This window comes from Prunus persica, chromosome G4, assembly GCF_000346465.2.
Source record: "Prunus persica cultivar Lovell chromosome G4, Prunus_persica_NCBIv2, whole genome shotgun sequence".
Taxonomy (NCBI): Eukaryota; Viridiplantae; Streptophyta; class Magnoliopsida; order Rosales; family Rosaceae; genus Prunus; species Prunus persica.
The window spans coordinates 14,143,797-14,170,010 of NC_034012.1; the positions used below are offsets into that span (position 1 = coordinate 14,143,797).

Genomic DNA, 26,214 nt, shown 5'->3' on the forward strand with positions numbered 1-26,214 from the left:
CGCTCTAGAAATTTCCCACTTTCAACTCCGAAGAAGAAGTTATGCACGTGAGTTACTGTTTGATTTTTTTTGCTATCTAAAATATTTAGAAAATAGAAAAATGAACTGGCATAAGCTTCTCTCCTTTCCTAAATCTCCCTCTCTTATTTATTTTGATTTAATGTATTTAACTTTTATTTTATTTGAAAATACAAATATACCCCTAATATTAATGGAGAATTGGATGAAATTATCTAAAATCTAACGTAATGTGTGAAATTGGCCATTTTTAATTAATTTGTGTGTTAAATTGACTGAATTTTTTAGTTCATGGGAAGAGGAGGGGGGGTGTTTCAGCAATTTACTCACATATTAATGGCTTTAGGGAGTAGTAAGTCATAGACAAGGAAAAGTACTATGTTCCCTGCTGCAATTATGGCTCCAGCAGCAAAACTAGAAGCTCAGGTTTGTTTAGATGGGAGGTAGAATTGAATTTAGAGAAGCTGAGAAGTTGTAGAGAGATGGTTTTGAGAGAATGATTCAATTGAAGAATTAGCTCAAAAGAGGTGATGGGGAACTTTGAACTAAGCATGACTCAGAAGAAATCCCCACATGGGGTTTCTTATTCATAAGGCTCAAAGAAAGGAAAATAGTAAAGGGAAGGAGAGGTTGTGGCGCTTCTTAATCCTTCCCCTCTATTGAGTTTTTTCTTTGAAACTCAAAAGAAAGAAAGAGAGAACAACTAGGATTTCTTCGAGAATAATTATGTTCACGAGTCATTTTACACTTTAGCCTATGTCATTCAATTGAATGACTCATTTTACACTCTAGTCTATGTCATTCAATTTTACCAATTGAGCAATGCTAGACTTACCACATTATATATCACCTCTCTAATAGAGGTGGAATCCACCAATACAATAGGGGCCCACCTTTATTAGAGAGAATATACAATGTGGTATAAAAATGTGGGAATCCTATCATTTTCCTTTTTGTTATTAATATTAGATTTATAGAACTTAATTGCTAATTAAATGAAACTACAAGACTAAATTTTTAATTTTTTGGTTAGAAAAGATACTTTTGCATAACTAAAATTGTTAAAATTGAAATGACAAACCAAAAATGCGTTTTGGCCTTATTTCTCTCTCTAGACCGATAGAGATGGGAGGGGATTCGCTGTCCCTATTTTTCATGTCCCTTTGAGTTCCTTGTATAATTTATTGACACATGTCTATTCACTTAATTTCAATAATAACACTGTTAATTTTCAATAAAATAAAAATTAAAAGAAATTAAACCCTAAACAAAACAATAATAACACTGTATAATTTGTTGACACGTTTCTGAGATTCATTCACTGATATCTTTCTGAATTTTATGAAGTTAACGATGTTAATTCAAGATTAAGTGGATGGACATGTGTCAAACTTTTAAATAGGGAACACAAGGGTACATGTAATTTGGGGACTGCAGATCCGCTCCCGATAGAGATAAAGGCTTCGGGTACTCCAACAATAATAAAGACGGTTGGACAGCTCAACGTTTATACAACCGAGTGTGAAGTACACGTCGGGGTTGGACAAAGACTTCCTGTGTTGGTTGTGCCGTACGGCGTCGTCGCGGTCGCGGTCGCCTCCAGTTCCAGCTCAAACCCCTTTTCATTCATCAATTTTTAAACAATTAAACTGTCTCCCTCATCTCCCTTCTCATCTCTATCCTTATACGACCCCGTTTCGTCACCACCAAATCCCATTCTCCGCGACCCACGATCGCAATCCCTAAATTAGGTAATTCGTCACCCACTACATTGGGATCATCTGTATTGGAATCTTGTTTTTCCAGTCCTTTTTATGTTTGAGATCAATTTCGTGATTGGATTTTACAATCGATCATCTTCTTTTTTTTGGCGAATTATGGATTATTTTGGATCGTTTAGGTTTGTTTTTGTTTTTTTAAAATTAGTGATAATTTGTTTAAAAGTTTGCATTTGAATCCATTTTATACATGCCGAATTTGGGTATGGGTTGCTTTGAATTAACATTTACTTGAATGGGTTCAAATTGTTTTACTTAGCTTGAATTCTGTGGTTTGTTGATTTGAAGCACTAAAAGAGCTGGATTTGCGGCTTTTGACTTTGATAATCTTTTTTACCTTTGTTGCTCTGGATAGAGCAAAATTGGTGCAAGAATGTGCATGTAGTCCACTCAACTTTCTTAGAATTAGGAGAATTAAGAGCTTCGTTGTGGCTGGTGTCCCCGCATTTGGGAATAAAAGAATGAATAGGGTTTTCATAATGAGCTGATGCAATGTATTTTATAGCCTGTTTCCTTGATTTTTTTTTGGGTTATATGAGCTAGTGGGTGCAAGCTAGAGGTCCTTTATATGTCGTTGGAGGTTTGTGGTCAACTGCTGGGAGAAAGTGGAATTATATTACTTTTCTGGAAGTAGCAATGTTTATGTTCATGTATAGGTTGTTTCATGGATATTGTAGTTTTTTGAGATTTGGTAGGATTAGACTATCTATACAGAGATGCTATACAGATGGTGGTGTAACTGCATGCTTTGCTGAAGATGCACCAAGTAGTTTTGGCTGAATTTATAACTAGTTGACACTGCTTTGGGATTGGTAGGTTTAAGTTTTTTGGAAATTAGCAGTAGGATCACAGAGGGAACTGTTGATTTTTTATTTGAGTTTATTTTGTTTCTTAAGCGTTTATCAACCAAACATATTCCGCTCCTGCTGTGCTGCACTTACCAAAATAATCCTTGGGATTTTAACTTAAGGTCAAGAATAGGGTGGTTTAGAGGAGGTATTGGGAAAGAAAATTGTGCTAAACAGAATGATGAAATATCGTTGTATGATCCTATTCTAAATGTAATCTTCCATTTTCTCTTATATCAACTATATATGTTTAGTCTTGTATTTTTCTTGTTATTGCCTTTTTATAATCTTATGCAAGGTCCAAGTATATGTAAAGATGTTGTGTTTATTTGTTTATAAAGAATTCTCGAATATGCTGTTGATGAATTAGTATGCCCGATATATTGCAGTTCAATGGCATCTTCTTCGGACTCATGGATGAAGGAATATAATGAAGCAACAAAACTTGCAGATGATATCAATGGTATGATATCTGAACGGAGTACGTTGCCTGCATCAGGTCCAGACGCTCAGCGTTATGTGTCTGCCATACGGAGGAAGATTACAATATTAGGGACTAGACTTGATAGCTTACAGTCCCTTTTATCAAAACTCCCTGGAAAGCAGCCCATGTGAGTCATCTTAGGTGAATTGTATTACTACATAAAACAACCTGCCATTGGAACAAATATATCTAGAACTTAACAATGTTGTCAACTCTTCTTTCTTTACGTGCGTGTGTTTGTCAATGTCATGTGAAGGGGTTTATTCCCATATTATGAGTTTTTAAAGTTGGGTTTTTCATGTGATCCTCTTTTGTGATAAAAGTGATTTTAACTGCTGATGCAAAAATGATTCTGGCTATCATCATATGAAATTTTATGTGCTGCCTATTGTAATACTCAGATCAGAGAAAGAGCTGAATCGTCGGAAGGATATGATTGGAACTTTAAGATCGAAAGTTCTACAGATGTCAACAACGCTGACGTCGCACTCTGCGAACCGAGACAGCTTGCTTGGGCCAGAAATAAATAAAGCTGATGCCATGGGAAGAACAGTTGGTCTGGACAACTATGGCCTTGTTGGTCTGCAGCGACAAGTTATGAAAGGCAAGTTCCTTAATATTAAGTTCTAACCTTTTAACATTCTTTAATCTTCTTTCACATGGTTTGGATTTCACTATATTGATCTTATCATGGTATGCCTTTGAAGCAGAGCAAGATGAGGGGCTTGAGAAATTGGAGGAGACTGTAGTAAGCACAAAACATATTGCATTGGCAGTCAATGAGGAACTTGACCTACACGCTAGACTTATCGTATGTTCTTGCATCCAAATCTTTTTGTCTTTGTCTCTTCCATCTAAAAAGTAATTACTTATTTATCTAAAATGTGTTTTGCTTTTCTGACTATTACTTATTCTTTCTGGCCCACTTTACAGGATGATTTGGATGAACATGTGGAAGTTACAGACTCCCGGCTAAGGGTAATGTTCTAACTCATGTATTTTAAAATAGCTTGTCCCCTTGTTGTACCCTGACGAGCAAAAGGTGTGTGCCGGGTGGATATTTCGTGTGGTTTTATATGCATTGTGATCCGTTCAGTTTTAGTTAATTCATTCTTGAATTTCTTAGGAAAAACTTATCAATAAAAGTAAGATCGACACGAGGAAAATAGATGTTATGGAGAAATTTAAAAAAAAAGAAAAGAGAAATATTAAAGGTGTTTGGAATGACTCTGGTATATGCCTTTTTTTTTTAGTTGTCAAATTGTGAAGGGAAAATTATAGAATGCACACGCTTAATCACTAGGGAAATAGAAGAAAAGAAATGCAAGGGGATTTGAGTTATAAATTTTTCTTTCATCTTGTTGGCGGTCAATGGTTCATTTTTTATATATGTAACTCTCAAGGGTCTCGACTGAGATCGTTACAGATGGCGTAGGGTTTGGATAGCTCTTAGGCTAAATATTACCAATAGAAATTTGATTTATTGGAAACCTATATTCTCTTTTGGAAATAGGTGCTGTTAACTTGAACCGACTTCAGCACTGATATTTGTCATTAAATTGCATTGAGGAGGCTATAAATGTTCTCGATGCACAAGATCATTGGGTTTTATCAGCTTAAAACTCAAATGTTAACATAAATCAATTTATCATACTTTTGTTGTAGCATGTTTGGGAGTCCCAGTTGCATTTCTTTATGCTGCTATGTTGGGCTTTGAATTTCATATTCTATTGGTTGACTCAAAAGAAGGGAAAAAGGAAGAAAATGGTTAGGTGACCGGTAAAAGAAGAAACTATTCACTTCATTTGTCAACAAAACTAAACTTCAATATTGTGCTGCAACTACTTTGGGTGGTTTCTGCTTTATTAGAAAAGGAAAAACTAAAACTAAAATAGGATGGCATCTGATCTGAGTTTGTAAGTGTTGTCACAGTGAAAAAAAAAAAAAAGCATCTGATTCCAAATTGATATGAGGTTTTATGCCAAAGCAGTTGGAGCATGTTGTAGGCATTGTAGGGTATACCGTATCATGCCAAGGGCAGTCACGGAAGTTAAATTGGATTTTTTGATTTTTCTGTTTTCCATTTATTAAGAATTAAAATATTTTATTATGGGGAAATAGTAATCACATACTATTTTGTCTATCTGATATTGTCAAAACAGCGGGTGCAGAAGAACTTGGCAGTTTTGAACAAGCGCACAAAGGGTGGTTGCTCATGCATGTGCATGCTTCTATGTGTTGTCGGGATTGTGGTTCTGCTTGCCGTGATATTTTTGCTGATCAAATACTTGTAAACTACTACCAACTATAAGTCTATACAGAACACAAAGGCCTGTTTGTGTGTCTTGTTGTGGAGTGCTGTCTTGGTTGTGATGTTGCATGCGGCTTTCATTGGTGTTTAGTTTTGTGAATTTGTGTGTTGTTAAAATAATTGTAAATTGCATGGCTCATTGGCGCCTTTAAGTACGATATTTTGTTGATAATGTTTTCTGTTTTTAACTGTTGGAGGTTCCGGAGCAAATAGACCACCAAAGTTCGAAGTTTCTAACTCCCCATTTTTCACTTGTGTGCGAGAGAGAAAATTCCAGTTTCTTTTCTATTGCTAAGAAGTCCAATGCTTCTGCTGCTCGGAAGGGGATTTTGCAAACTATTCTCATCTTTTGGATAAATGGGACTAAAAAATCCTTTCACGATTGTGTTAACTGGAGAGGAGATCTGATATTTTATTAGTATTTTTTTTTTCACTCCCGTCCAATTGACTCTCCATAAATTAATGGAGGCAGAGCTCATCTCTCTATCAAAACAAACCGGTAAAATCACGCGAGGACATCGGAGAACTTGAGAAGACGAAAATATTCGCTTGTCACGAAGTCCTAATAATTTAACGGAAAAATGGAATTAGTTTGTAATTTTTCTTTTTCAAGTACTGTTACAATATGTCAGAATTTTTACGTTCATGTCACTAGTAGTGTGATGTGTATGTATAAGTTTTTTTTGTGTGTGTTTTTGATAAATTATTTTTGAATATGTGTCAAACTGTGATTCACAGAAAAGAGGAGTATCTCTTTACAGGAAAGGAGGCAAGCAATATTCTACACTAACTAGTATTTATGTGTTTTAAGTAATAAATGATATGTCAATATTATACTGGAGTGGTTAACAACAATTGTCCGTGCACCTAGCATTCTGAGTTCAATTCCTAACACTATTTAGTGCCAGTTTGGTATTGCTGTGCTATAAAAATAATCGCTGTCAGATTTGCTGTGAGATAAAGTAGCTTGGTATTTGGTCAACTTTTTGTTAAAAATGTTGTTGGTACTGATTCCTACATAATCAGAAAATGATTGCCGCATAATCAATAAAACTCAACGCCTCTTCAAAACTGATTCCTACATAATCAGAAAACGAAAGCAACTCATTAGCTTATTTTCCTTATAGCTTTGTCTCACAACAATTTTTAACAATAAGTGATTTTTTTTATAGTTTACCAAACGGATTGGGCTTCCCAAAATTTTTAAAAAATCACTCATCACCCTAAATAAGCAATGTCAAACGGGCACTTATTTTTAACAAGTAAAATATCCACATGTGCACATATATGATGAACAAATTAGTGATAAATTTAATGACTATTGTGTTAGTCCTGTAACTATCATACGATCTGAGTTCGATTCCTAAAATTATTTATTTATTTTCTCTCCCTAATATTAAAAGAGGTTGCAAATTGTAAGAGGCTAGCTTAAGTAATTAGTAGCAGTTTGTTGGGGTCTTTTTGTTCAGAGCTACAATGGGCTTGTTGGACTACTGCGAAGTAGATCGAGCTCTTTTGTGCCCCTGTCTGAGTTTGCGGCACCAGGCCCCAAAACACCCCGAAAGAGTTGAGATCTTAGGGAGTGCTTTGGTCTTCTTCAATGGCTCTTCAGTACATTGAAAGTTTTGATGAGAAGGATACATCAGCTACTGTGAAGCTATTGCTTGATGATAGAGGTGCAGTAGACGTTAGAAGGGGTTTGCTTGAAACATAGTCGAACAGGTGTTCCAACAGCTTGTTTGATTGGGTTTCTGGCAACTTGACGAATGCTTGGTTACACCTTTGGATTTCTCACCAAAAAGGTGATGCCCATGATTTCAACTTGGCTTCAGAAGATAAGTGTTTCAGATCTGGAATATCATTTTTGGAGAGAGATATATATATATATATATAATGAGAAGATGGAAGAACCAGAGCTTGAATCTTGCAGAGGATTCAGATATAAGAGATGAAGCTTGCTCTCTGAATGTGTAGCTTACGATAAAGAAGAAGGAGATAGAAGGTGAGGCACTTGGGCTTGATGTTAGCAGTTAGAGAATAAGCCTACTTGATTGCTCTGGTTGAGTTTAATAGGTAGGAGGTACCTCTTTTTATAGCCGTTGGAAGCTTCTCCTTCACAAGAAACCCTATGGTTTCTATCCAATTTGGCCAAGTCTTTCCTCTCATTTCTCTTCTCTTCCTTTGACTCATCCTATTTGATGAAATTCTCTCTGCCCAATCGCACAAAAACAGGGTTTGGGGAGCTCTAGGCTTTTCCGGCAGCTGTTCCAGTGAGGGAATCCCATTTTCAGCCATATTTCTTCCTTCTTTTCTCCCCTCTTCCATGACTAGATCTGATGGAGGGAAAGAAATGGGTATGCACGCTAGTTTGAAGAGTGTTTTGCTTAAGTATCCCTTGGTTTTTCTGATTGCTTGCGTTGGGTTTGTCTTTGGCCATGTGCTGGAGTCTCCTAGCTTTCTGAGCGTACAAACATCTCCTAGTTTTCTATCCTGGTTTCATTTCAAACCATGTGTTGAAGATTTTTGGGATATTTTCTAAGCCACTTGGGCTATTTGGGCCTTCCTAAGGTGATAGGTTAGTGTGTTAAGGGAATGAGCCAACCTTCTAAGTGATAGACCATTTTTATTGAGATGATGAGCTTATTTTTCCTAAAGTATTGGACTATCTCTTCTAGAGTATTGGGCTTTTTTCTCTCCTTTATGCTTACCCACATATTTGGGCTTAAGAAATGGGCTTGAGTTTGGGGGCTCTCAAGCAGCCCAAAACTTCCATTTCTCGGCTCATCAATGGGCCTCATGAAAGCTCGTTACCATCCATACCACAACCCACTTAAGCAAGCCCCGGGCATTTGCGTGGCTTGGATCCACTTAAGCTTATAGCGTGGCTAGGTGTAATAATAAAAACTTTTCGTTTGGCATTGTATGTTGCTTGGCGTGCTTGAATTTTGTCGCTTTGAAGTGGGATATAATGCTTGACAGAATAATTAGCATGGGCTTATAGAGCTAGTGCCTTTTATAGTTTCATTTTAATTCTTATCGTGATAAATTGCATATTTATTTGGTATGGCACGTGGCCGTGGCTCGTGAAAGCGTGAATGACGTACTTTCGTGTGCTCCAAATCGAGTTTTTTCTTAATAAGGTATTGCGTTGGCCCGATAATTCATTTGGGCCTAACCTTGGATTTTTTGGGCCTCAGCAAAGTTATCTCTAGATTCTGTGTTTGAATCCACCTCCCTAAATATCGCTTATATTAAATTTTTTTATTTTTTGTTCCAAATCTCCAAGTCCTACCGATGAACAAAGAAAAAAAGAATTCTTTCCTTGTTAGCCCAAATTGGTTTATGTATTCTCATTAGTGTCCAGTCAGGTAATGAATGACTGGGTTCATCGACTGTTAGGCCTATAAATAAAAGCCCAGTAAACCACTTTCTTGAACTGACAACCATGGCTCTAAGCCTGTAACTTCCTCACCGGAACTCGTCGTCCATAATTGACAGTCGACCCCAACTCGGATTTGGCTTGCCATTTTCAGGTACTTCTTTTCAAAATTCTCTCTCTTTACAGTTTGAATTGCCTTGAGCAATATGTAAACCTATATTGGTATACATATAAATACATAATCATCAAGCTGACCGAACCCAGATGAGTTTTTGCGACTTTCTTTGTGCCTAATCTCAATTTCATGTATATATTGCTTGAAAATAGCATACCCAGCTCCGTAACGAAGTAGGGTTTTACTTATTATTTTAATAATTGCTTTGCAGAACCAGTGGGGTGGCCTTTGGTGCAAGAGCTTTATGAAGTAATTAAGCAAAAAAAATTACCAAACAAAAAAACAATAAAAATGAGCAATGTGCCTAAAGAAGCGATAGAGGTCGTAGCACAGAGCATTGGCATTTCCAATTTGTCCCCCGATGTCGCGCTTGCTCTCACCCCAGATGTCGAGTACCGGGTCCGAGAGATCATGCAGGTATTTGCCTGGTTAATGCGGTTACAGAAAGCTTTTTCTTAAATTTTATTTAGTTATAATTGTCATTTTGTAGTGCTGTGGAGTTTTCAACCTTTAGTTGTCACAAAAATAGAAGAACTTGCTAGCTTTGGATAGAGGAATCAGACATATCCCCAGTGTTTTAATGTGTAAATTCTTATCTTTCATTGCCAAATATAACCCTAAAATCTTAATTGTGTAAAATATCCCCTGAACTTTTTTTTAAATTATTTTTTTTAAAGTTGTAAATTAAGTTAAGGTAAGATTCAACTACAGCAGCAACTTCTTGTTTTCTTCATTAAGGTAGATTATGAAGAAAATATGAGGGTTGAGCTCATTATGTGGTGTATGCTTTCCATTTATATAGAGCCTGTGAGGAAGGAAATAAATGGTTGTCATTTTAAAATTGCAGGAGGCAATTAAATGCATGCGACACTCAAGGCGAACTGTTCTGACTACAGATGATGTGGATAGTGCACTTAAATTAAGAAATGTGGAGGTAAGCTGTGTTGTTATTCAGATGTGACTACCCTTGTTGTGCTTGTTTAATTCTATGGTTTTCTTTGAGTTGGAAATGAAAAATTGATTTTCCTTCATTCTAAAAGCTTATTAATTGTTTCTGTTTGTTTTTTTAAACTCTGTTAAGTCAAATCTTTGAGCTTCTTTGTTGGAAGCTGTTGTTTTATGCATTTTGTTAGTCTGTAGCATGATTAGTATTATGATGTCCGTGCGACCGAGGACACATGTTAGAACTTGTAGTCTTTTTGGGAGAACCCTCTGGAATCTTCGTGGAAGTAAGTCTGGACGACAGCAAACAGAAAATGATTCCTGGGACTTGTAATATAAAGTATATGGGAAAGGAATGCTAGATGGATTCAGTACTCTAATAAGGAATCAAATCTTGAGACAATTTCCTGAGGGTGACATTATGTGACGCAGTCTGGTGTAATGTGGGACGGGTTTCACGTGATGGGTAGAGTGGTGGAGAAGAAGTTCTCCACATGTCTTTGTCAACCGTTGCTCCCTTTTGCTTTTTTAGGGGTGTGTGCTTCGGTGCTTCCTTGAACATCTATAAGTGTATTATGTTTGTCTCATATGTGGATACTGTGCTGACAAGGTCTAAGTTTGAAAAGCTTGGCCTTCATTCATTTTCCGATTTTGTTTATTTAATTTTGTGTTCAATCTTCACATTTTTCTTTATTAAAAAAAAAAAGATAAAAGATTCCTTGTCTTCTACCTGCTTTAGCCGATATATGGCTTTGCCTCTGGAGATCCTTTGAGGTTCAAGAGAGCTGCGGGACATAAGGATTTGTTCTACATCGATGACAATGACGTGGAATTTAAAGATGTAAGAGCTTATTGATGACTTTAAACATGGTTTTCTATGCTACATTTACTAGTTATCTTTTGACGTTTCATATATTGCATGATATTTATAGGTCATTGAAGCACCTTTACCAAGAGCACCTCTTGGTGTATCAGTTACTGCTCACTGGCTGGCAATTGAAGGCGTTCAACCTGCAATTCCAGAAAATGCTCCTATTGAAGGTATCCTGCTAAAGTTATGTGCAAGATTGCTTGGCTAACTAGGGATCTGATCTTTACCAAATTCTTATTCTAGACCACCATGCTGAGGCAGGCATCATGCATTGAATTATCATTTGCATATCGATTACATAAAACCTGTTTAATCATGTTCACTTCTGATTTACGATGATATGAACCCTGTCTAATAATTTACTTACAGTTTGCAATAATCTTTGTGTTGCATTCTTATGTATGACCTATTTTATTTGAAATTTTAACTTTACCATCAATAGTAATTTGGATTGCCATAATGCTTTGTTTTGTAGCACTAGCAGCGTACTCTGATGTGAAAAAATCTGAATACAAGGAAGATGGAATCCCTGTAGACATTAAATTGCCTGTTAAGCATGTACTGTCAAGGGAACTTCAGGTATATTATTTTCCATGTTCTGTAAGCACCTTGCGTAAAATACTATTAAATGCCATAATTTCTCTGTGGTTGCCTCTGCAGCTTTACTTTGAGAAGATTACAGAGCTTACTCGCAGGTCTAGTTCCACCCTCTTCAAAGAAGCATTAGTCAGCTTGGCAACAGATTCAGGACTCCATGCGTTGGTTCCTTACTTCACATGCTTTATTGCTGATGAGGTAGTCATTCTGATGGTATCTTGGTCTAATTACTTTTTGTTACGTATTTTACATGATGTTTTCCTGCAATCATCTCAGGTTACAAGGAATTTGAATAGTTTCCCCCTCCTATTTGCTTTGATGCGCCTTGTCCGGAGCCTTCTTCAAAATCCTCACATACATATTGAACCTTATGTAAGCATTTAATTCTATCAACTGTTTAAGTACATAGGTTTTATAGCCATATAACCTTTCAGAAGAATTTATAGTCTTTGTCTATCTGATACTTACATGTTTCATTTCAAGTGAGATTTTATCTATCTAATTTTGTAATTTGTTCCAGCTACAACAATTGATGCCATCTGTTATTACCTGCCTTGTTGCCAAAAGATTAGGGAATAGATATACTGACAATCACTGGGAACTTAGAAACTTTACCGCAAACCTGGTTTCTTCAATTTGCAAAAGGTGAAGATTTTTTTTATTTTGTTAAACCTCTTTCTTTGTTTAAGGCAAAGACACGTGCAACAAATATAACAATGTTGTGCTATATATGTATTTGAAAACTATCAAGTAAGATATGTGTACCAAAAAGAAGAAAAGTTTATTATTAATTTCAATTTGGTTTATCATGTCCACTGGGTCCTGGCAAATCTTGTCCATATTGCCTCAAGGTCATTCTTGTAACAGAAAATTACACATATAGAGCTAAAAGGGGGCATGTGTATATGGCATTATTGACTAATTATATGGTCTAACACATGTGCATTGTACATTTTAGTCAGGGCTCCATTTCCATAGACCAAGTACCATGTTTCAGCTGATCTAGCTGACTTGGCCTGTGGAATTTATCATTCTAGTAAAGCTTTGTCTGACACTGTGACCAATTACCTATGGTAATTTAGTTTGCTAAGTAATTTGGCAACACGCAGAGATATCAAGACTCTTTAAAAACAATGAGATACTGAGCATTATAAAATTTACTCATTACATCGAGATACTTCTATCTTTTTATTAGCAGTGTTTTTTTGCAGATTTGGGCATGTTTATCACAATCTTCAACCACGTTTGACAAGGACTCTGCTTCATGCTTTCTTGGACCCAACAAAAACATTACCTCAGCATTATGGTGCAATTCAAGGGCTAGCAGCCCTTGGTCCTAGTGTGGTATGCTCTCCTGCATGCTTTTATATTACATGGATTTTCTAATAAGGCTGCAGTCTTGGTGTTGGACATGGTTTCTTAGCATATTTGCATCTAGTTTTAGTTGTGGCTGCCTTCATTGTCTCTGTGTGTTTTTCTGCTTAACCTAGTGGAAACATCTTTTTTTTTTTTGGTTTGATCTAATTGCCATGCTTCTCAACTTTGAGCAGGTTCGTCTACTTATACTACCAAATCTTGATTCGTATATGCAACTTCTTGAACCAGAAATGATACTAGAGAAGCCAAAGAATGAAATAAAGAGGCATGAAGCTTGGCGTGTCTATGGGGCCTTGCTGGTGAGTTCATATTTCAAATCGGAATTTTGTTTTTATGTTTATGGGTTTTGCTTTTAAATTGACATGACATGGAACTAACAAAGCCACTTCCAGAAAGCGGCTGGCCAATGCATGCATGATCGGCTCAAGATGTTCCACAGTTTGTTGTCTCCTCCAGCTCATGCCATTTGGAAGAGCAAGGGAAGGGTTGCGACAACAATGACAAGTATGCCTTCCTTTAACTTGTTTAGTTGCTATGCTACATGCCTGAAGATACACTGATCCCCTCATAGTGCTCCTGTGTGTGTGCGGTGATGTGCGTCCAGTATTCAGGGTTATGTGTACATTACACAGAGACACAGACACACACAGACACATATTGGAAAACTTAAGAAGAGGGTTCCTCACTGATAAGAGAAGAAAGGCATTGCGTTCGGGCCCAACTCAATGCAATCATGTAATATAGGTAAACACAGTGTTTTTGAGTGCGGTGTCAGAAGAACTTAAGAAGAGGGTTCCTCTCTGATAAGAGAAGAAAGGGATTGCATTCGGGCCCAACTAAATGCAATCATGTAATATAGGTAAACACGGTGTTTTTGATAAACACTAAAGTGATTGTGATAAAAATTGAATTACAATGCAGAGTGAGGCCCCAAGGCATCCCCCCTTTTTTTGCAAGAAAAAAAGGGAACCCTATATATATTATATATATTCAGAGTTGTATGTGTATTTTTTTTACATTGCTGTGTGATGCAAGATCGTATTTGTGGATGTATTGAAAAGAGAGTTTCTAATGGCCAGTAGTGTGACTTGTAATTGTCTTCCTTTGGAAGATGGTTGAAGGCAGGGAAAGGTGATGCATGTATGCGCTTATGGTATAGTGTGTATGCCACCCACATGATGAGGCCAAATATACCTTACCAAAAAGATTGGGATTGATGTGTTTTGTGACGTCATGGCCTATAAATGTGGGGATGTCAGATGTTTGCTTTTAAGTGTAATTCTGACAGAATCGTTATATTGCATGCTTTTGTAGTTTGCATGTAGGTTGAGCGTGTTGGATTTTAGATTTGGTGTTAGTTTGCTTCTGTTTGGCCTAGGTCTGCACATGCAGCTTGTGTGTGTTTGTAGAGTTGACAAGAAATAGGGTGTGATTAGAAGAAACTTCAAAATGGTATGAATTACCTGTTGAAGCAGTGGCACTGGCCCCCCCAGTTTTTCATCTCTCCTCTAATATATCATATAATACATACAACTAGTAATAGACAATTTTTAATTTAAGTTAATGGCCCCTCTAAAATAAATTAGACATACTAAGCTAGAAATATTTAGCTCTAACACGTAACTCTTGAAAACTTATGTATTTGACATACTTGTATTTTCTATTTCGGGCACACCACCGCCCGGCCCCCCACCCAAACCTTACAGTTCAGCTCCACCCCTTTGTTGAAGGGTTTTGGTCGTTGGATTTAATGTTCTGCTAGTCTTTGTTGTTTCGAACTTTCAAGGAACATGGAAAAGGTGAAATTATACCTGTAACTTTGATTGAATACTTAAATCTAAAATGCCTCTTTTATGTTATTGGAAGCTTTCTCTCTTTGTGCACATGCGTACTGTTCTCTGGGTGTGCCTTGCATGGGTCAAACATATGCAACTGGAGTATAATTGAACTTCTATGGTTCCTTTGTAAGAGCAATCTGCTTACATACACAACAATATACAGCACATTTGTTTTTCAATTCACATGGTAGCTTTAGCCTCTATTGAACAAGGTTTGAAAATGGTGACGAGATTTACCTCATTTAACTTGAATATCTACTTTGTCCCATATCATCCTTGTGCTTAACCTCTTTCTTTTCATTCAAGATAAACGCAAAGCAAGCACAGACAACTTGATGCAGCAACCACCACTCAAAAAATTAGCTTCCGATGGCACAGGGGGAGCAATGCCAATGAACTCCATGCAAGTTGACATGCAAGGGGCTGTAGGTGGATTTTCCTCATCTGTTGGGGGTTTAAATGTTGGTTTACCATCCATGTCACACCAGTTACCAAAGGAACACATGTCAGGAAGGGAGGTCAGTGGTCAAATGGTAAAGGGTTCTACAGTTCTTGCTCAGGCGTGGAAAGAGGAGACGGATGCAGGACATTTACTGGCATCCCTGTTTGAATATTTTGGTGAAAGTGTGTTCACCTTTATGCCCAAATCAGAGTTGTCTCTTTTCCTGTGATTAATTTGTGGTCAGTGGTACTTATTGTTCTCAAGAACGTGTAAATCATATGTTTTACTGCTCTGATTCTTTTGTGGAAGGAAGAAGAAAATCTTGTAGGTTAAAGATCTGTCCATACCAAAACTATTTGGTTTTTACATTGGAAGTAATCTGTAGGTTCCAGTGGCTGTACTCGTATCTCAGGCCCTAACGATTAGATAAATTAAACTTACAGACCTTGCTTGGAATTTTGATACCAGAATACAGCTAATGGCAACTTGCATACCACAATCATAACGTTAAGATTCACAAAGTTCCCATACCCCAGCAGTATGAGCATTAAGGTTCTATGCTGTCGAATGGTGCTGAATCGATGTGCTTGACAGTATAAGTTTCACCCTTGTTACTTCAAAGAAAAAAAAACACATATTTCTTCTCATGAGGAAAGGGGATTGAAACATCATGGTTTTACTTATATTTGTAGCTACTGATTTAGTCCCCTTATACAGTTTCTGGCTGAAAAATAGAATAGGAATTTAGTCACCTTATAGTCACTAGTTGCGTTTCTTAAAAAGGTTTATTATTCGCGCTAAATCTTGACAAGGACAATGGATAAAAAGTAATGACATTTCATAAATCGGAGCTTCAATATCATTACAAGGTAAAATGCACAAGAGACTAAAAAACAACAAACTGATTTAAAAGAAAAGCTTTCTGGGAGATGGCTTTGATGAACTGCTGGGTGGCGAGGTTGAGGACTTCAGGGGAAGGGGAATTCCCCTGCTTTCTTGACCCCCTGCTACTTTGTCCAACAGCTTTGCTGCCTTGGGGTCTGTTAGCAGTGTCTTCTGAAACGACTGTGAAAAGCCTGTTGCAATAATAGTCACATGGATCTCTCCATTGTAGCGGTCATCCACAACAGCTCCAAATATTATGTTAGCAGCAGGATCTGCCAAACTTGTCACAACCTGAAAATTTACATTAATATGCAAACTTCATTAGACTGGAAAGGGAAAAATAAAAAACTGTCACCAGCACCAACCACAAGCAAAAATTTACAACTTCCCCTCGTTTTAAAAAAAAAAAACACTGAGGTAGGACAATTTGCAAAACTAATTGAGGAGCATATTGAACTTATTACCTTTTCTCTTAAGATTTTGGGGGAAAGACTGACATTTTATATCACATACACTGATGACAGTTGCATAAATACATGAAACTTTTTGAGGAAAGGAGCATCTATACAAGAACGTGCACTTCTCAATAAATTGAACGCTCTTGTTACATTTTTAAATAAACAGAAAATTATAAGGGCCTTCGAGATTAAATTATTCATAAAACACTGAAGTGTACCTGAGACACTCTGTTGACTTCCTGCAGGGTTATGTCCTTTCCTCCAGTGATATTATACACTACGCCAGTAGCTGATTGAATTGAAGATCCAATCAGAGGAGCCAAAGTCGCCTGTTCAGCTGCTTCTTCTGCACGGTTTTTGCTGGAGGAAACCCCTACTCCAAGCATTGCAGTTCCTGAGTTTTTCATAACTGCCTTTACATCTGCAAAATCCACATTTACCAGTCCAGGTATCTGCAAATAAAGGGAACAACACTTTAATTTATCAGAATATGGTGACTGTATGATTCAAATCCAAAAGTATACAAATAAAGCTATTCTAAAATAATTGGAATAGTTTCAGCATCTCACTCCTTTCTTATTCACAAATCATCATGTATTTAACCGATTATAATGTAACTATTAATAGGGCAAGGCTATGCTTAATTGAATTTAGTTGTCAATAAATTAGAATTTCTGATATGTTTCAGTATCTCAAAAAAGTACTCACCGTGATTATGTCGGAAATTCCTTGCACTCCCTGACGTAAAACATCATCAGCAAGAAGGAAAGCATCCTGAAGGGGTGTCTGCTCATCAGCAATATCAAGAAGGCGATCATTGGGTATCACTATAAGAGTGTCAACATTCTTCTGCAACTTGTCAATGGCCTCGAATGCCTGACAGAAGCAAAAACAAGACAACAATTTTTAAAAATTTGGATGACAAAGAAAGTGGCACTATGATTTAGATAATGCCGAACATTTAAAAACTTATAATTCTCTCCAATCCATAATACTGGTAAACATATAATCTTATCTATATGCATGTCAATGATAAACGGAAATACTGGTTTTATGTCAAAATTTGGAGCCTGCATACACATCATCCTGACGCCAATGAATGCATGTAAGAATTCTCCTCAATGCTCATAATGGATGGAAAAAACAATCAATAACTGAAAAGAGTTTAGTTAACTTTAGATAATGTAAAAGCTTTCAGTTATGATTTAGATATAGGGAAGTAGGATACGATCGTAGTTCGGCCTAAGGCCCAAAAGCACCATTAAAGAAGAACTACAGTCACATCAACTTCCATGGATTTTTAAATTGGTCAAGATGACATGAAGATCTTTTGATTCTGCTACCCCCTGAATCAATTATTCAACTAATGTAAATGAAAGTCTCATAGAATGATTTTAAAGAATACAACATTCAAAACAACATAACAACAGGCTAAGAAGATGTGTATGCTAAGTAGTGAGTAATAAACTCATAATATAAATAAACTATCTAAGCATATTAGGAAAGGAAACATTTGATTTTATACAATTCAAGAGAAGTGCATCAAGTATTTACTAATAGAGATCCCTCGTATGCACTTATGAAGTTGCCAACGTAAGATATAAAAATAAGGACCAAATTGACACCTGCCTGCAAGGATCTTTTACGCCCTTCAAAGCTGAAAGGATAGGTAACCACACCAACAGTCAAATAGCCTGCCTCTTTGGATATCTGTGCAACAACAGGGGCAGCACCAGACCCTGTGCCTCCACCCATACCAGCTGTTATAAACACAAGATCTGAGCCCTTCAGAGCATTTGAAATGGCCTCTTTTGATTCCTCAGCTGCTTGCTCCCCCAAAAGTGGATTCCCACCGGTACCTGCATCTCTATCAAATGATTGAAATCAAAGAACCCCATAGAGTATACAACAAATTCAGATCCGTGATACTGTAAACACCACCAGATGTAGGTGCAAATATAAAATGTGGTGCTACATAACTATATTCATACATACATCATGAATTGACATATAAATGTACACGCCCACATAAATTATGGAGATTTCCTATATCGAAAGGAGAGTGCCCGACCTAGTCCACGAGTCAAAAGCTCTCCAATTTGAAGTGGGTACTCGGCAGCAGACTGTAATAGTGCTTGAGCATCCGTGTTTATGGCATAGAAATCAACACCCTAATGTCAAAATAAGCAACATACCATCAGTAATCAAATCATTGCAAGTAATCTTCAAGGCATTGCTAACACTACTTTCAGAAAATTCCTTTTTAGGCCTAAATTACCATGCCATGCTAAAGTTGGTTACTCAATCAAGCCAATCCAGTACCAGAAACAAATAAGAAAAAGAAAAATCAAAGTTATTTAACAACTATGAAACAGAAGTGGGTTTGTACAGTAAGGCAATTATAACACATTGCAAAAACCCAAGAAGAGATACATGTTTAAAATACAAACAATGTACAAACTGAGATATATAAACAGCAAAATTTATGCACATTAAGAAATGGGCTTCAAACAAAATACCCTATTTTCCTGTTACAGAGAGAGAAAAGTTCAAACTTTGAGCAGAGACCCAGAAAAAGTAAAAGGAAAACCCACATGTAAACCGCTGCCAATCATGCGATTAACGGCATTGTTGCCACCGCCACCAACCCCAACCACCTTAATCTTGGCCGATTCCATGGGTGCAAATGAACAGCTTACAACTCCAAAACATCGCCGTTTCAGTGCACTTCTTCTTTTGCTACTTAGAGAAATGCATGTCCTGAAGGAAGGCACTGCCTTATGGTGGTGAAATGCTGTGGGAATTGTCGACGACGTCGTTGAGATTAGCTCGTTTGGGTTTGTCCATGTAGCCATCGTTTTCGTGTTTGGTTCTCTCAGTCAAGGATTTACAAATGAGTTTTGGGTTTTTAGGGTTTTACAAAAATAGAAATGCATCGTTTTCGTTTCCGGAGTTATTTCCAGGTCACTTTATGCATAAAACAAACAAAAAAGTAAAAGAAGCAAACAACTCCACAATTTGTTGCACCAAAAACACTTTTATCTCTAATTCTTTTTGCCAAATTTTATTTTATTTTTCAAAATTCATCTTTCATTTTCTCCTTCTACTTTTTTTTTTCCTCCCTTTGAGTGCTTTAAAAATATAATAAAATTATTACTTTTGAATTATAGAATGACAAATTGAGAGTGTAACTATCATCTACCTATCTTTTAAACAAAACTCAATTTTCAATTTACAATCCCAAGCCAACACAATCACATCCAAAACATACTTATCCAACCTTCACAACAAAGCTGAACTCAAACAACAATACTAGAGTTATAAAAAAAACAGTTTCCTCAATTCTGCCCATAATTTGGATTTTTTCACTTCTGTTTTGGTAATATAGCATTACTCGATTTCGAATATGTGGATTTTATGAAATAATTGTTGTTTTCTTTTAAAAGGATCTTCAAATTATGTGTTGGGTATGAAATTGAGATCATTGAAAACCATGTAGGAATAAATTAAGAGGTTTTTGGTTATTGGGAATTTGGATTCTTTTTGGTCATAGGTAACTTGAAAATCTAAGATGACAATCAAAGGAGGGTAGGAAAAAAATAACAGAAGCCTAAAGCATCATTCATAGGCTAAAGTTGGCAACACGAGTAAATCAAACTTGTCAGCTCATTCGATCTCTATAACTTATTCCATTCCAATCACATTTATACTTTTCATACTGTCTGACAGTGAATTCTAAATGAATGAGGGTACATATAACATTTAATAGCAGGTGATGTAGGGCAACAATGCCAAACAAATTCAAAGTTGACACTCCAACATTTACATACAAATCCAACACCAGAAGATGCTAAATAATCAATTGGACTAAAACTTGCTGTTCTCTGAAGATAATCCATAATCCGATTGGCACGTAACCAATATGGCAATCTATGCTTTTCGAAACAGAACTTCACTCTCCTTCATTTAGAATAGGGACTATGAGTGGTTTCATTTGTGCAAGATATACAATTGCCCACCTAACAACGCCAAAGAATAAAATGATGTCAGGAAGATTAAGGGTGAAAAGAAAAGGGCATTACACTAAGAAATTGTATCAAAGATTAATAATGATTAAAAACACTCATCAATACCACATAGTAACAGATTATACAAAATAAGAAAATACATAAACTCAACAGGCACCGATTGAGTCTTTACATCTTCATATCAAGGCAGGAGAGGAAAGAAAGAAAGTTAACCTCATAGGCAATAGCACTATCAAGCACAATGACAAACTCTTCCTAAGCTATCACTGTAACAACATGACTGCCGCCACCACATTCATGCAGTCTAACGAATCAAGGAAGGCATGGGGTTTTTTTATTTCATGTCACTTGAAACAAGAAGATTCAGTTTTTTCCTTTCTCTACCCCTTGGAACTTGGAACAAGTCCTCCACCATGATGTGACACAATGTCACTGCTGGGGGTGGATTGGCTGTTGCAATGAGTCAAATGACTATATGGGCTAAGCTCTATAGGCCTCCGAGGAGGAGGATTTTCAATGTGAAGCATATAACATACACATTGTTTTTCCAAACGCTTCGTTAAATATTAAGGGTGAGAACAAAATGGAAATAATCCAATAATTGAGCATAACTGCTTGTTTCGGGCCATACGCCCTTTTCTTGCACTCAAACAGGGATGTATAAAGCACAGCGTAGATGCAAGACAGCAAAAATGTAGTCCAAAGATGCACACTACAAATTTATATAGGACGTTAAGATGCACAAGTACAAATTTATATAGGACGTTTGGCACAAATTTATGTTCCACTACCTATTGATTAATGAAAAACCTTCTTAATACCGATGAAAGAAAAAAGAGATACAATATACATCTTGCACAAAAACTTACATCATCCAGCAGCAGATTGTTGCTGTAATAACCAATGTTAGATGGAACCTGCATAAAAATATAAAGGTCAGTATTTTGCACAAGAAAAGCATGAGTTTAGATAAATAAGGAAGCAAAAAGAAGTATTAACAAGGAGAAAAGTATCAATACGTTCAAGACAAAATAACCAAATCAAACCACATATTTTCTCAAACCACTCTTAGACGCTGAACAATAAACTTTCACGAACTGATATTCTGAATTATCACATTCGTAAGCAGACATAACATACAAGATCAACTAGAAACTGTGAAAGCAAATATATTAAGCTGAATTTGTTATTTTCACAAAACAAAATAAGACTACGTATTTTTATAAATTCAATCATATTCAACAAAACAAAATGTCTTAACAAAGAACTAAGAATTGAACAATTCGAGGCCAAGGGCCTTGAAAGCCCCCTCGCCAGTGGCTTATAGATGGCCCCAGGTGGAATGAAGGTTTCGAGTTACATCTACACATGAATGGGTTGGAATCTACAATCGAGAGTCTTAGTACACACAGATAAACCATTTAATTGTAACATAGAGCAAACGAACCAACTAACCAAATTCACCCAGTTTCCACACAAGTTCCCCAGTATAAAAAAGCTCTTTACATTACAAGAAGTGCATAATTCACCAAAGTCATAAATAAGCATAAATGAGCAGTTATTCAACCAATTAACTTGTAACAAAGCATAAACGCGTCCCCTAATACTGCAACTAATTCAATAGCGAAATCCCTAATCATATGTATGATTGAACAACATCTAAGCATATTGACATGAATCAAATCCTAAGCCCCCCAATACCAAATATTTCTTAAATTGTAAGACTAGTGTGATCTTAAAATTAACAAATTCAGCAGCTAAACACATATTGTACATAAAGAAAAAGACCCAACATATTTAAGAGCTACAACCAAAAACAATAAAAGAAGAAATGAGAAAGAAAACAGTGAAATTGGATAATGGGGAAACGTACAAATTAGTAGAAGGTCCTCGGTTGCAGCAAATTCTGGTACACAGAGAAGCAATGATCCCAATCACAAGGAAAATTAAGGTCGTTACCAAAAACCCCATGTTGGATTTCTCTTCGATCTCGATGCACACAACCAGAAAAGTTCAATTTCTACAGTAGAAAAGAGAAACAAAAAGGAAATTGAATGCGATTTAGGATTTGAAATTTTGAATAATTTAATTTAGCTAGATCAGAAAAAATAAAGGGCAAATAATTCAGAATGAAACAAGAAATGGAAACCCTACCGGCCTGTTTGGCTGCCGAGAAAGTGTGGGAAAAGAAATTAAAAGAAACGAAAAATATTTGGGGATCTTACACTCGATTTTGGAACGCCGGGTCGTGGGTCCATCCGAAGGATAGAGGCTTTTTTGTTAATTCAAAAGAAAACACACTCGGACCCAAGATTTAACCCAATATACTTTTGGGCCAAAAAGTGCACAACTCTATTTCAAATGAGCTTATTAACGTTTAGTTTTTATTTATGAAGCCCATGGTCCAAAGTTTGTTGGGAAGCCCAACCTGAATGGACCTTCGACAACGAGGAGTCTGCGTTGAGCTTCATAAGGTGTATTGAAGGGTTCAATCCAACCGTCTAATAATATAAAGAAATTATTGAACTTTAAACATTTTCATTAATCAAAGGGCTATTAAGAACCCAAAGGCAAATATAATGGTTTACGTGGGTGGGTATGGAACTTGTGTGTATTCTTTGACCTTATCAATCTTATTAATGAGTGTTGGTTGGTGGGGTCCCGATTTGCATATCAATTATTAGGTAAATTACTTTGAAAAAGCACAAACCGTCAAAGTTTGTGGACATGAGAGATAGATACTGTGGCTCTGGATTGTCAACAATGACAGTGTGAACGACTTTTCTTCATGGTGTGCTTTAGCTACATCTTCTACCCTTCTGCGTTGGTCACATTCATGTAATTTTGTACACGAAGCAACTTACCACAAAGGCTATCAAAACTTTAATAACTGTGGACCAGAAGGAAGCAATATATAGGTCCTACTACCTGTGCATTTTTGCTTGACTAATACAATTAGTGTAAATGTCCTTTTACTATATAATTAGGTATATCCAATACAAAATAAATCTTTAATCTTGAACATATTTATACATGATATACGGATTCTATGACTCACAAAGAAAACCTACGGATACATTTGTGTTTATCTTTTGTAATTCCATTTACTTTTCATAAGAATTTGTTTGAAACAACTTATATATAAAAACTACCCTTGTTTTTAGATGATTATTGCGGTAGGATGAAATCAACAAAATAGACAAACATGGTATTTCAAGAAAAGACTATAATAACAACTATCTAATTGAATAATGATCAAATGATTTCGGATCCAAGTGATTGTCACATAGATGATCTTTGAAGAAATATCTAAAAACTAGATGGTATCGGATTATTGAAATGCATGGTGAGTCTTATAAGGGTGTCCTTCAAATAAGTTTATTTGAGAAATCCCTCAACTAAAGCCATATCAGTCTCCTTCTAACAGTATATATATACACACCACACCTTTTGTGAAAATCTAAAAATGCTAAATTAGGAATGAAAACTGACAGTTAAATAACTCTCGTGATCACTCTACAAGATTGTGACCTGAATGATGAATCAGCAGCTTAAGTTTCACCCCATTTGCCACATACCTTGAAAGTATCCCACCCAATTAATCACACAAAAACAACTTCTTTTGACTTGATCACACAAGACAACTTAGCTAGCTTTTGCCGTCCCCGTCCCGCTTGTAATAAAAGCTTACTTAATATGTAGTCCCATCAACCCATACCACCAAAGTAGGGGTTGAATTTGGCGCTCTTTAGCCTTTAATCACCACAAGAGTCACAAATTCTTCTCTTCTCTCTCCTTATCTTTCCAACCCTACTGGTATCTCAGAAAAGGTCTATAAATAGGGAGAACCAAGCCACAATATACTCACTCAGCAATCGTCTTTTGTATACTTTCATATATACATTATCGTGCTTGTTGTTAAGCAAAACATGGCATCCTCAAAGGCTTTTCTTCTTCTTGGTCTTGTCTTTGTTGTTCTCCTCATCTCCTTTGAGGTCTCAGCTATTCCAACTCGTGAGTTTCTCACTTTCTTAACTAAATTAGTAATTGTATCTTTCTTTCCAGTAATGATTTGTGAATTTATGCATATTTTAATTAAGGTGCACTGGTCGTGAAAATGATTATGCTTCGAACTCTTTTTCTGCATGTAGGATTAGTGGTTGTTGCACTTGCATGGCTTAATTTGCACCTTATTAAATACAAACCGATCTATGATTGTTATAAGTTATGTATATTGTTTTTGCTTTATATATAAAGTTTTTGTTTGTTCTCTCAGAGTCGGAGAAGAGTACAGTCAACGGTGATGGCCACTGATATGGAGGTTATGGCCACGGACATGGAGGGTATGGCACGGACATGGAGGATATGGCCACGGCCACCGCGGCAAAGGGGGACCTGGTGTTGCTGAGACGAAAATCAAGAATTAGATAACCTGTTAGTTTCTGTAACGACCCGGTCCTAAATAAATGTTTAATTATTAATTAAACATGATAAAAGACCATTTGCCCCTAGAATATTTTATTAGGTTTAAAGTTGACTTTTTGACTGAGAAGAGATTTGAGAATTCCTACTGTACTGGTGCGTAGGGCATGGCGAGATGAGTTCATAGACACGTGGTGGGTTTGAATCGGAGTTGTAACAAGAGAGATACGATCAAAATACCCTCAGTGGCATAACTATAATTTTGGAGAAAAGGGTTTGATAAAAATTTGGCTTCTCTCTCTCTCTCTCTCTCTCTCTCTCTCTCTCTCTCTCTCCCCCGCAAGTAAAACCCCCATTCGTTTTCTGCATAGCCGGTGGCTTCTAAAAGCCACTGCCGCCACCACCGTACACGACCGGCCTCGAGACCGATCTTGTTTGAACCGTCGCTTCTCCCCCTTCCTTTCCTGACCAGCCCCGCCCCTGGAACCGGCAGATTCCGTCGGAAAAAGCTCGGAATCGAGCTGGATTTGACAGAAACTTCGTCGGCTTTGTTCGCCGTCGTTCGACCACCATTTCCGACGATCTAGGTATGGATTTTGAACCTCTCGAGCTGTTCTTGCTGCTTGTTGTTTTAGATTTGAGAGATTTCTGCGTTTTGAAGGTCGATTAAGCGATGGAAGTTTGGCCGATTTTCGGCTTCCGATTCCGGCCACTTCCGGTCACTTTTTGGGGTAGGTCCAAGAACAAAAGTGGTTCCAAATAGGGTGTTATACCTAGGATAGGAGTCTTGAGCCGTGGTTTTGAGATTTTTCGGCGATGCGTAATCGCTTTGGACACCCACGCGTTGTCGGCGTGTGTGGCGGCGCGTGGGCACTGTAGAAAAGGGGCATTGTGTCCCGATGCAATCCCCTTGTTGTCTCGAGTGCTTCAGTGTGCTCGAATTTCAATTTGGTTGACGTTTGAACCCTAAACGGATTTCGCCTATTGTGCATTATCAGGGTTCGATAGGTTTGAACCGTTGGATCGTCTTGAATTCAATATATGTTAATCTAGGAATTTCTAGGATCGTGTAGGAATTCATGGATCGTGAATCGGAGCCCGGATGTTCCGATTTAATAACTTAAAGTTTATGTTTTACAAGAACCGTCTGATTGTTCGATCACGAGTGAGCCGACCGTTCGCTCGGGACCAAACTTACGGGACGTGTATCCTGAACCTTGTAGAACCCATAGTAACTTTCAGATCAGAATTTGGAGGTCGTGGGCCCTGTGGGCCCGTTTAACCAAGTTGGGGTAGTTGGATACCTCGGTTGACCGTTAGTCTTACAAAGTAGTTTCACCCTTCGGAAGGTATTAAGATAA

The 26,214-nt window shown here is 37.0% G+C and overlaps 4 protein-coding genes and 1 long non-coding RNA gene across 5 annotated transcripts; 3 read left to right on the forward strand and 2 right to left on the reverse strand.

Moving 5' to 3' along the window:
* LOC18778978 (syntaxin-51) lies at positions 1,399–5,649 on the forward strand. Its single transcript, XM_007211808.2, has 6 exons — positions 1,399–1,769; positions 3,034–3,255; positions 3,530–3,732; positions 3,839–3,939; positions 4,062–4,106; positions 5,291–5,649. Exons 2-6 carry the CDS (start codon positions 3,038–3,040, stop codon positions 5,420–5,422), a joined length of 699 nt encoding a protein of 232 aa, XP_007211870.1. The 5' UTR covers positions 1,399–1,769; positions 3,034–3,037; the 3' UTR covers positions 5,423–5,649.
* LOC18778653 (transcription initiation factor TFIID subunit 6) lies at positions 8,788–15,530 on the forward strand. The gene is made up of 13 exons (XM_020562785.1): positions 8,788–8,972; positions 9,205–9,410; positions 9,841–9,927; positions 10,675–10,776; positions 10,868–10,976; positions 11,282–11,385; positions 11,467–11,601; positions 11,680–11,775; positions 11,924–12,048; positions 12,615–12,747; positions 12,954–13,079; positions 13,173–13,284; positions 14,925–15,530. The coding sequence occupies exons 2-13, from the start codon at positions 9,285–9,287 to the stop codon at positions 15,287–15,289; spliced, it is 1,620 nt and encodes a 539-aa protein (XP_020418374.1). The 5' UTR covers positions 8,788–8,972; positions 9,205–9,284; the 3' UTR covers positions 15,290–15,530.
* On the reverse strand, positions 15,827–19,400 carry LOC18779351 (cell division protein FtsZ homolog 1, chloroplastic). The gene is made up of 6 exons (XM_007211679.2): positions 18,998–19,400; positions 18,475–18,574; positions 18,033–18,262; positions 17,112–17,279; positions 16,622–16,855; positions 15,827–16,236 (listed from the first exon to the last, which is right to left on the reverse strand). The coding sequence occupies exons 1-6, from the start codon at positions 19,256–19,258 to the stop codon at positions 15,967–15,969; spliced, it is 1,263 nt and encodes a 420-aa protein (XP_007211741.1). The 5' UTR covers positions 19,259–19,400; the 3' UTR covers positions 15,827–15,966.
* On the reverse strand, positions 20,052–22,695 carry LOC18778525 (V-type proton ATPase subunit e1). The gene is made up of 4 exons (XM_007212276.2): positions 22,586–22,695; positions 22,305–22,451; positions 21,301–21,348; positions 20,052–20,422 (listed from the first exon to the last, which is right to left on the reverse strand). Exons 2-4 carry the CDS (start codon positions 22,400–22,402, stop codon positions 20,356–20,358), a joined length of 213 nt encoding a protein of 70 aa, XP_007212338.1. The 5' UTR covers positions 22,403–22,451; positions 22,586–22,695; the 3' UTR covers positions 20,052–20,355.
* LOC109948850 lies at positions 24,284–24,927 on the forward strand. Its single transcript, XR_002271307.1, has 2 exons — positions 24,284–24,445; positions 24,708–24,927. It is a non-coding gene; the product is annotated as an uncharacterized LOC109948850 (long non-coding RNA).

Excerpts from the sequence above, each read along its gene's own strand:
- LOC18778525 (XM_007212276.2), bottom strand. The coding sequence starts at position 22,402 with ATGGGGTTTTTGGTAACGACCTTAATTTTCCTTGTGATTGGGATCATT. Across the intron at positions 21,349-22,304 it reads CGAGGACCTTCTACTAATTT|GTTCCATCTAACATTGGTTA; the intron begins GTACGTTTCCCC and ends ATTTTTATGCAG. Across the intron at positions 20,423-21,300 it reads ACAATCTGCTGCTGGATGAT|GTGGGCAATTGTATATCTTG; the intron begins GTAAGTTTTTGT and ends TGGCGTTGTTAG.
- LOC18778978 (XM_007211808.2), top strand. The coding sequence starts at position 3,038 with ATGGCATCTTCTTCGGACTCATGGATGAAGGAATATAATGAAGCAACA. Across the intron at positions 3,940-4,061 it reads ACCTACACGCTAGACTTATC|GATGATTTGGATGAACATGT; the intron begins GTATGTTCTTGC and ends CCCACTTTACAG. Across the intron at positions 4,107-5,290 it reads TTACAGACTCCCGGCTAAGG|CGGGTGCAGAAGAACTTGGC; the intron begins GTAATGTTCTAA and ends TTGTCAAAACAG.
- LOC18779351 (XM_007211679.2), bottom strand. The coding sequence starts at position 19,258 with ATGGCTACATGGACAAACCCAAACGAGCTAATCTCAACGACGTCGTCG. Across the intron at positions 17,280-18,032 it reads GGCGTAAAAGATCCTTGCAG|GCATTCGAGGCCATTGACAA; the intron begins GCAGGTGTCAAT and ends TGCTTCTGTCAG. Across the intron at positions 16,237-16,621 it reads AAGTCAACAGAGTGTCTCAG|GTTGTGACAAGTTTGGCAGA; the intron begins GTACACTTCAGT and ends GTAAATTTTCAG.
- LOC18778653 (XM_020562785.1), top strand. The coding sequence starts at position 9,285 with ATGAGCAATGTGCCTAAAGAAGCGATAGAGGTCGTAGCACAGAGCATT. Across the intron at positions 10,777-10,867 it reads ATGACGTGGAATTTAAAGAT|GTCATTGAAGCACCTTTACC; the intron begins GTAAGAGCTTAT and ends TGATATTTATAG. Across the intron at positions 11,386-11,466 it reads TACTGTCAAGGGAACTTCAG|CTTTACTTTGAGAAGATTAC; the intron begins GTATATTATTTT and ends TTGCCTCTGCAG.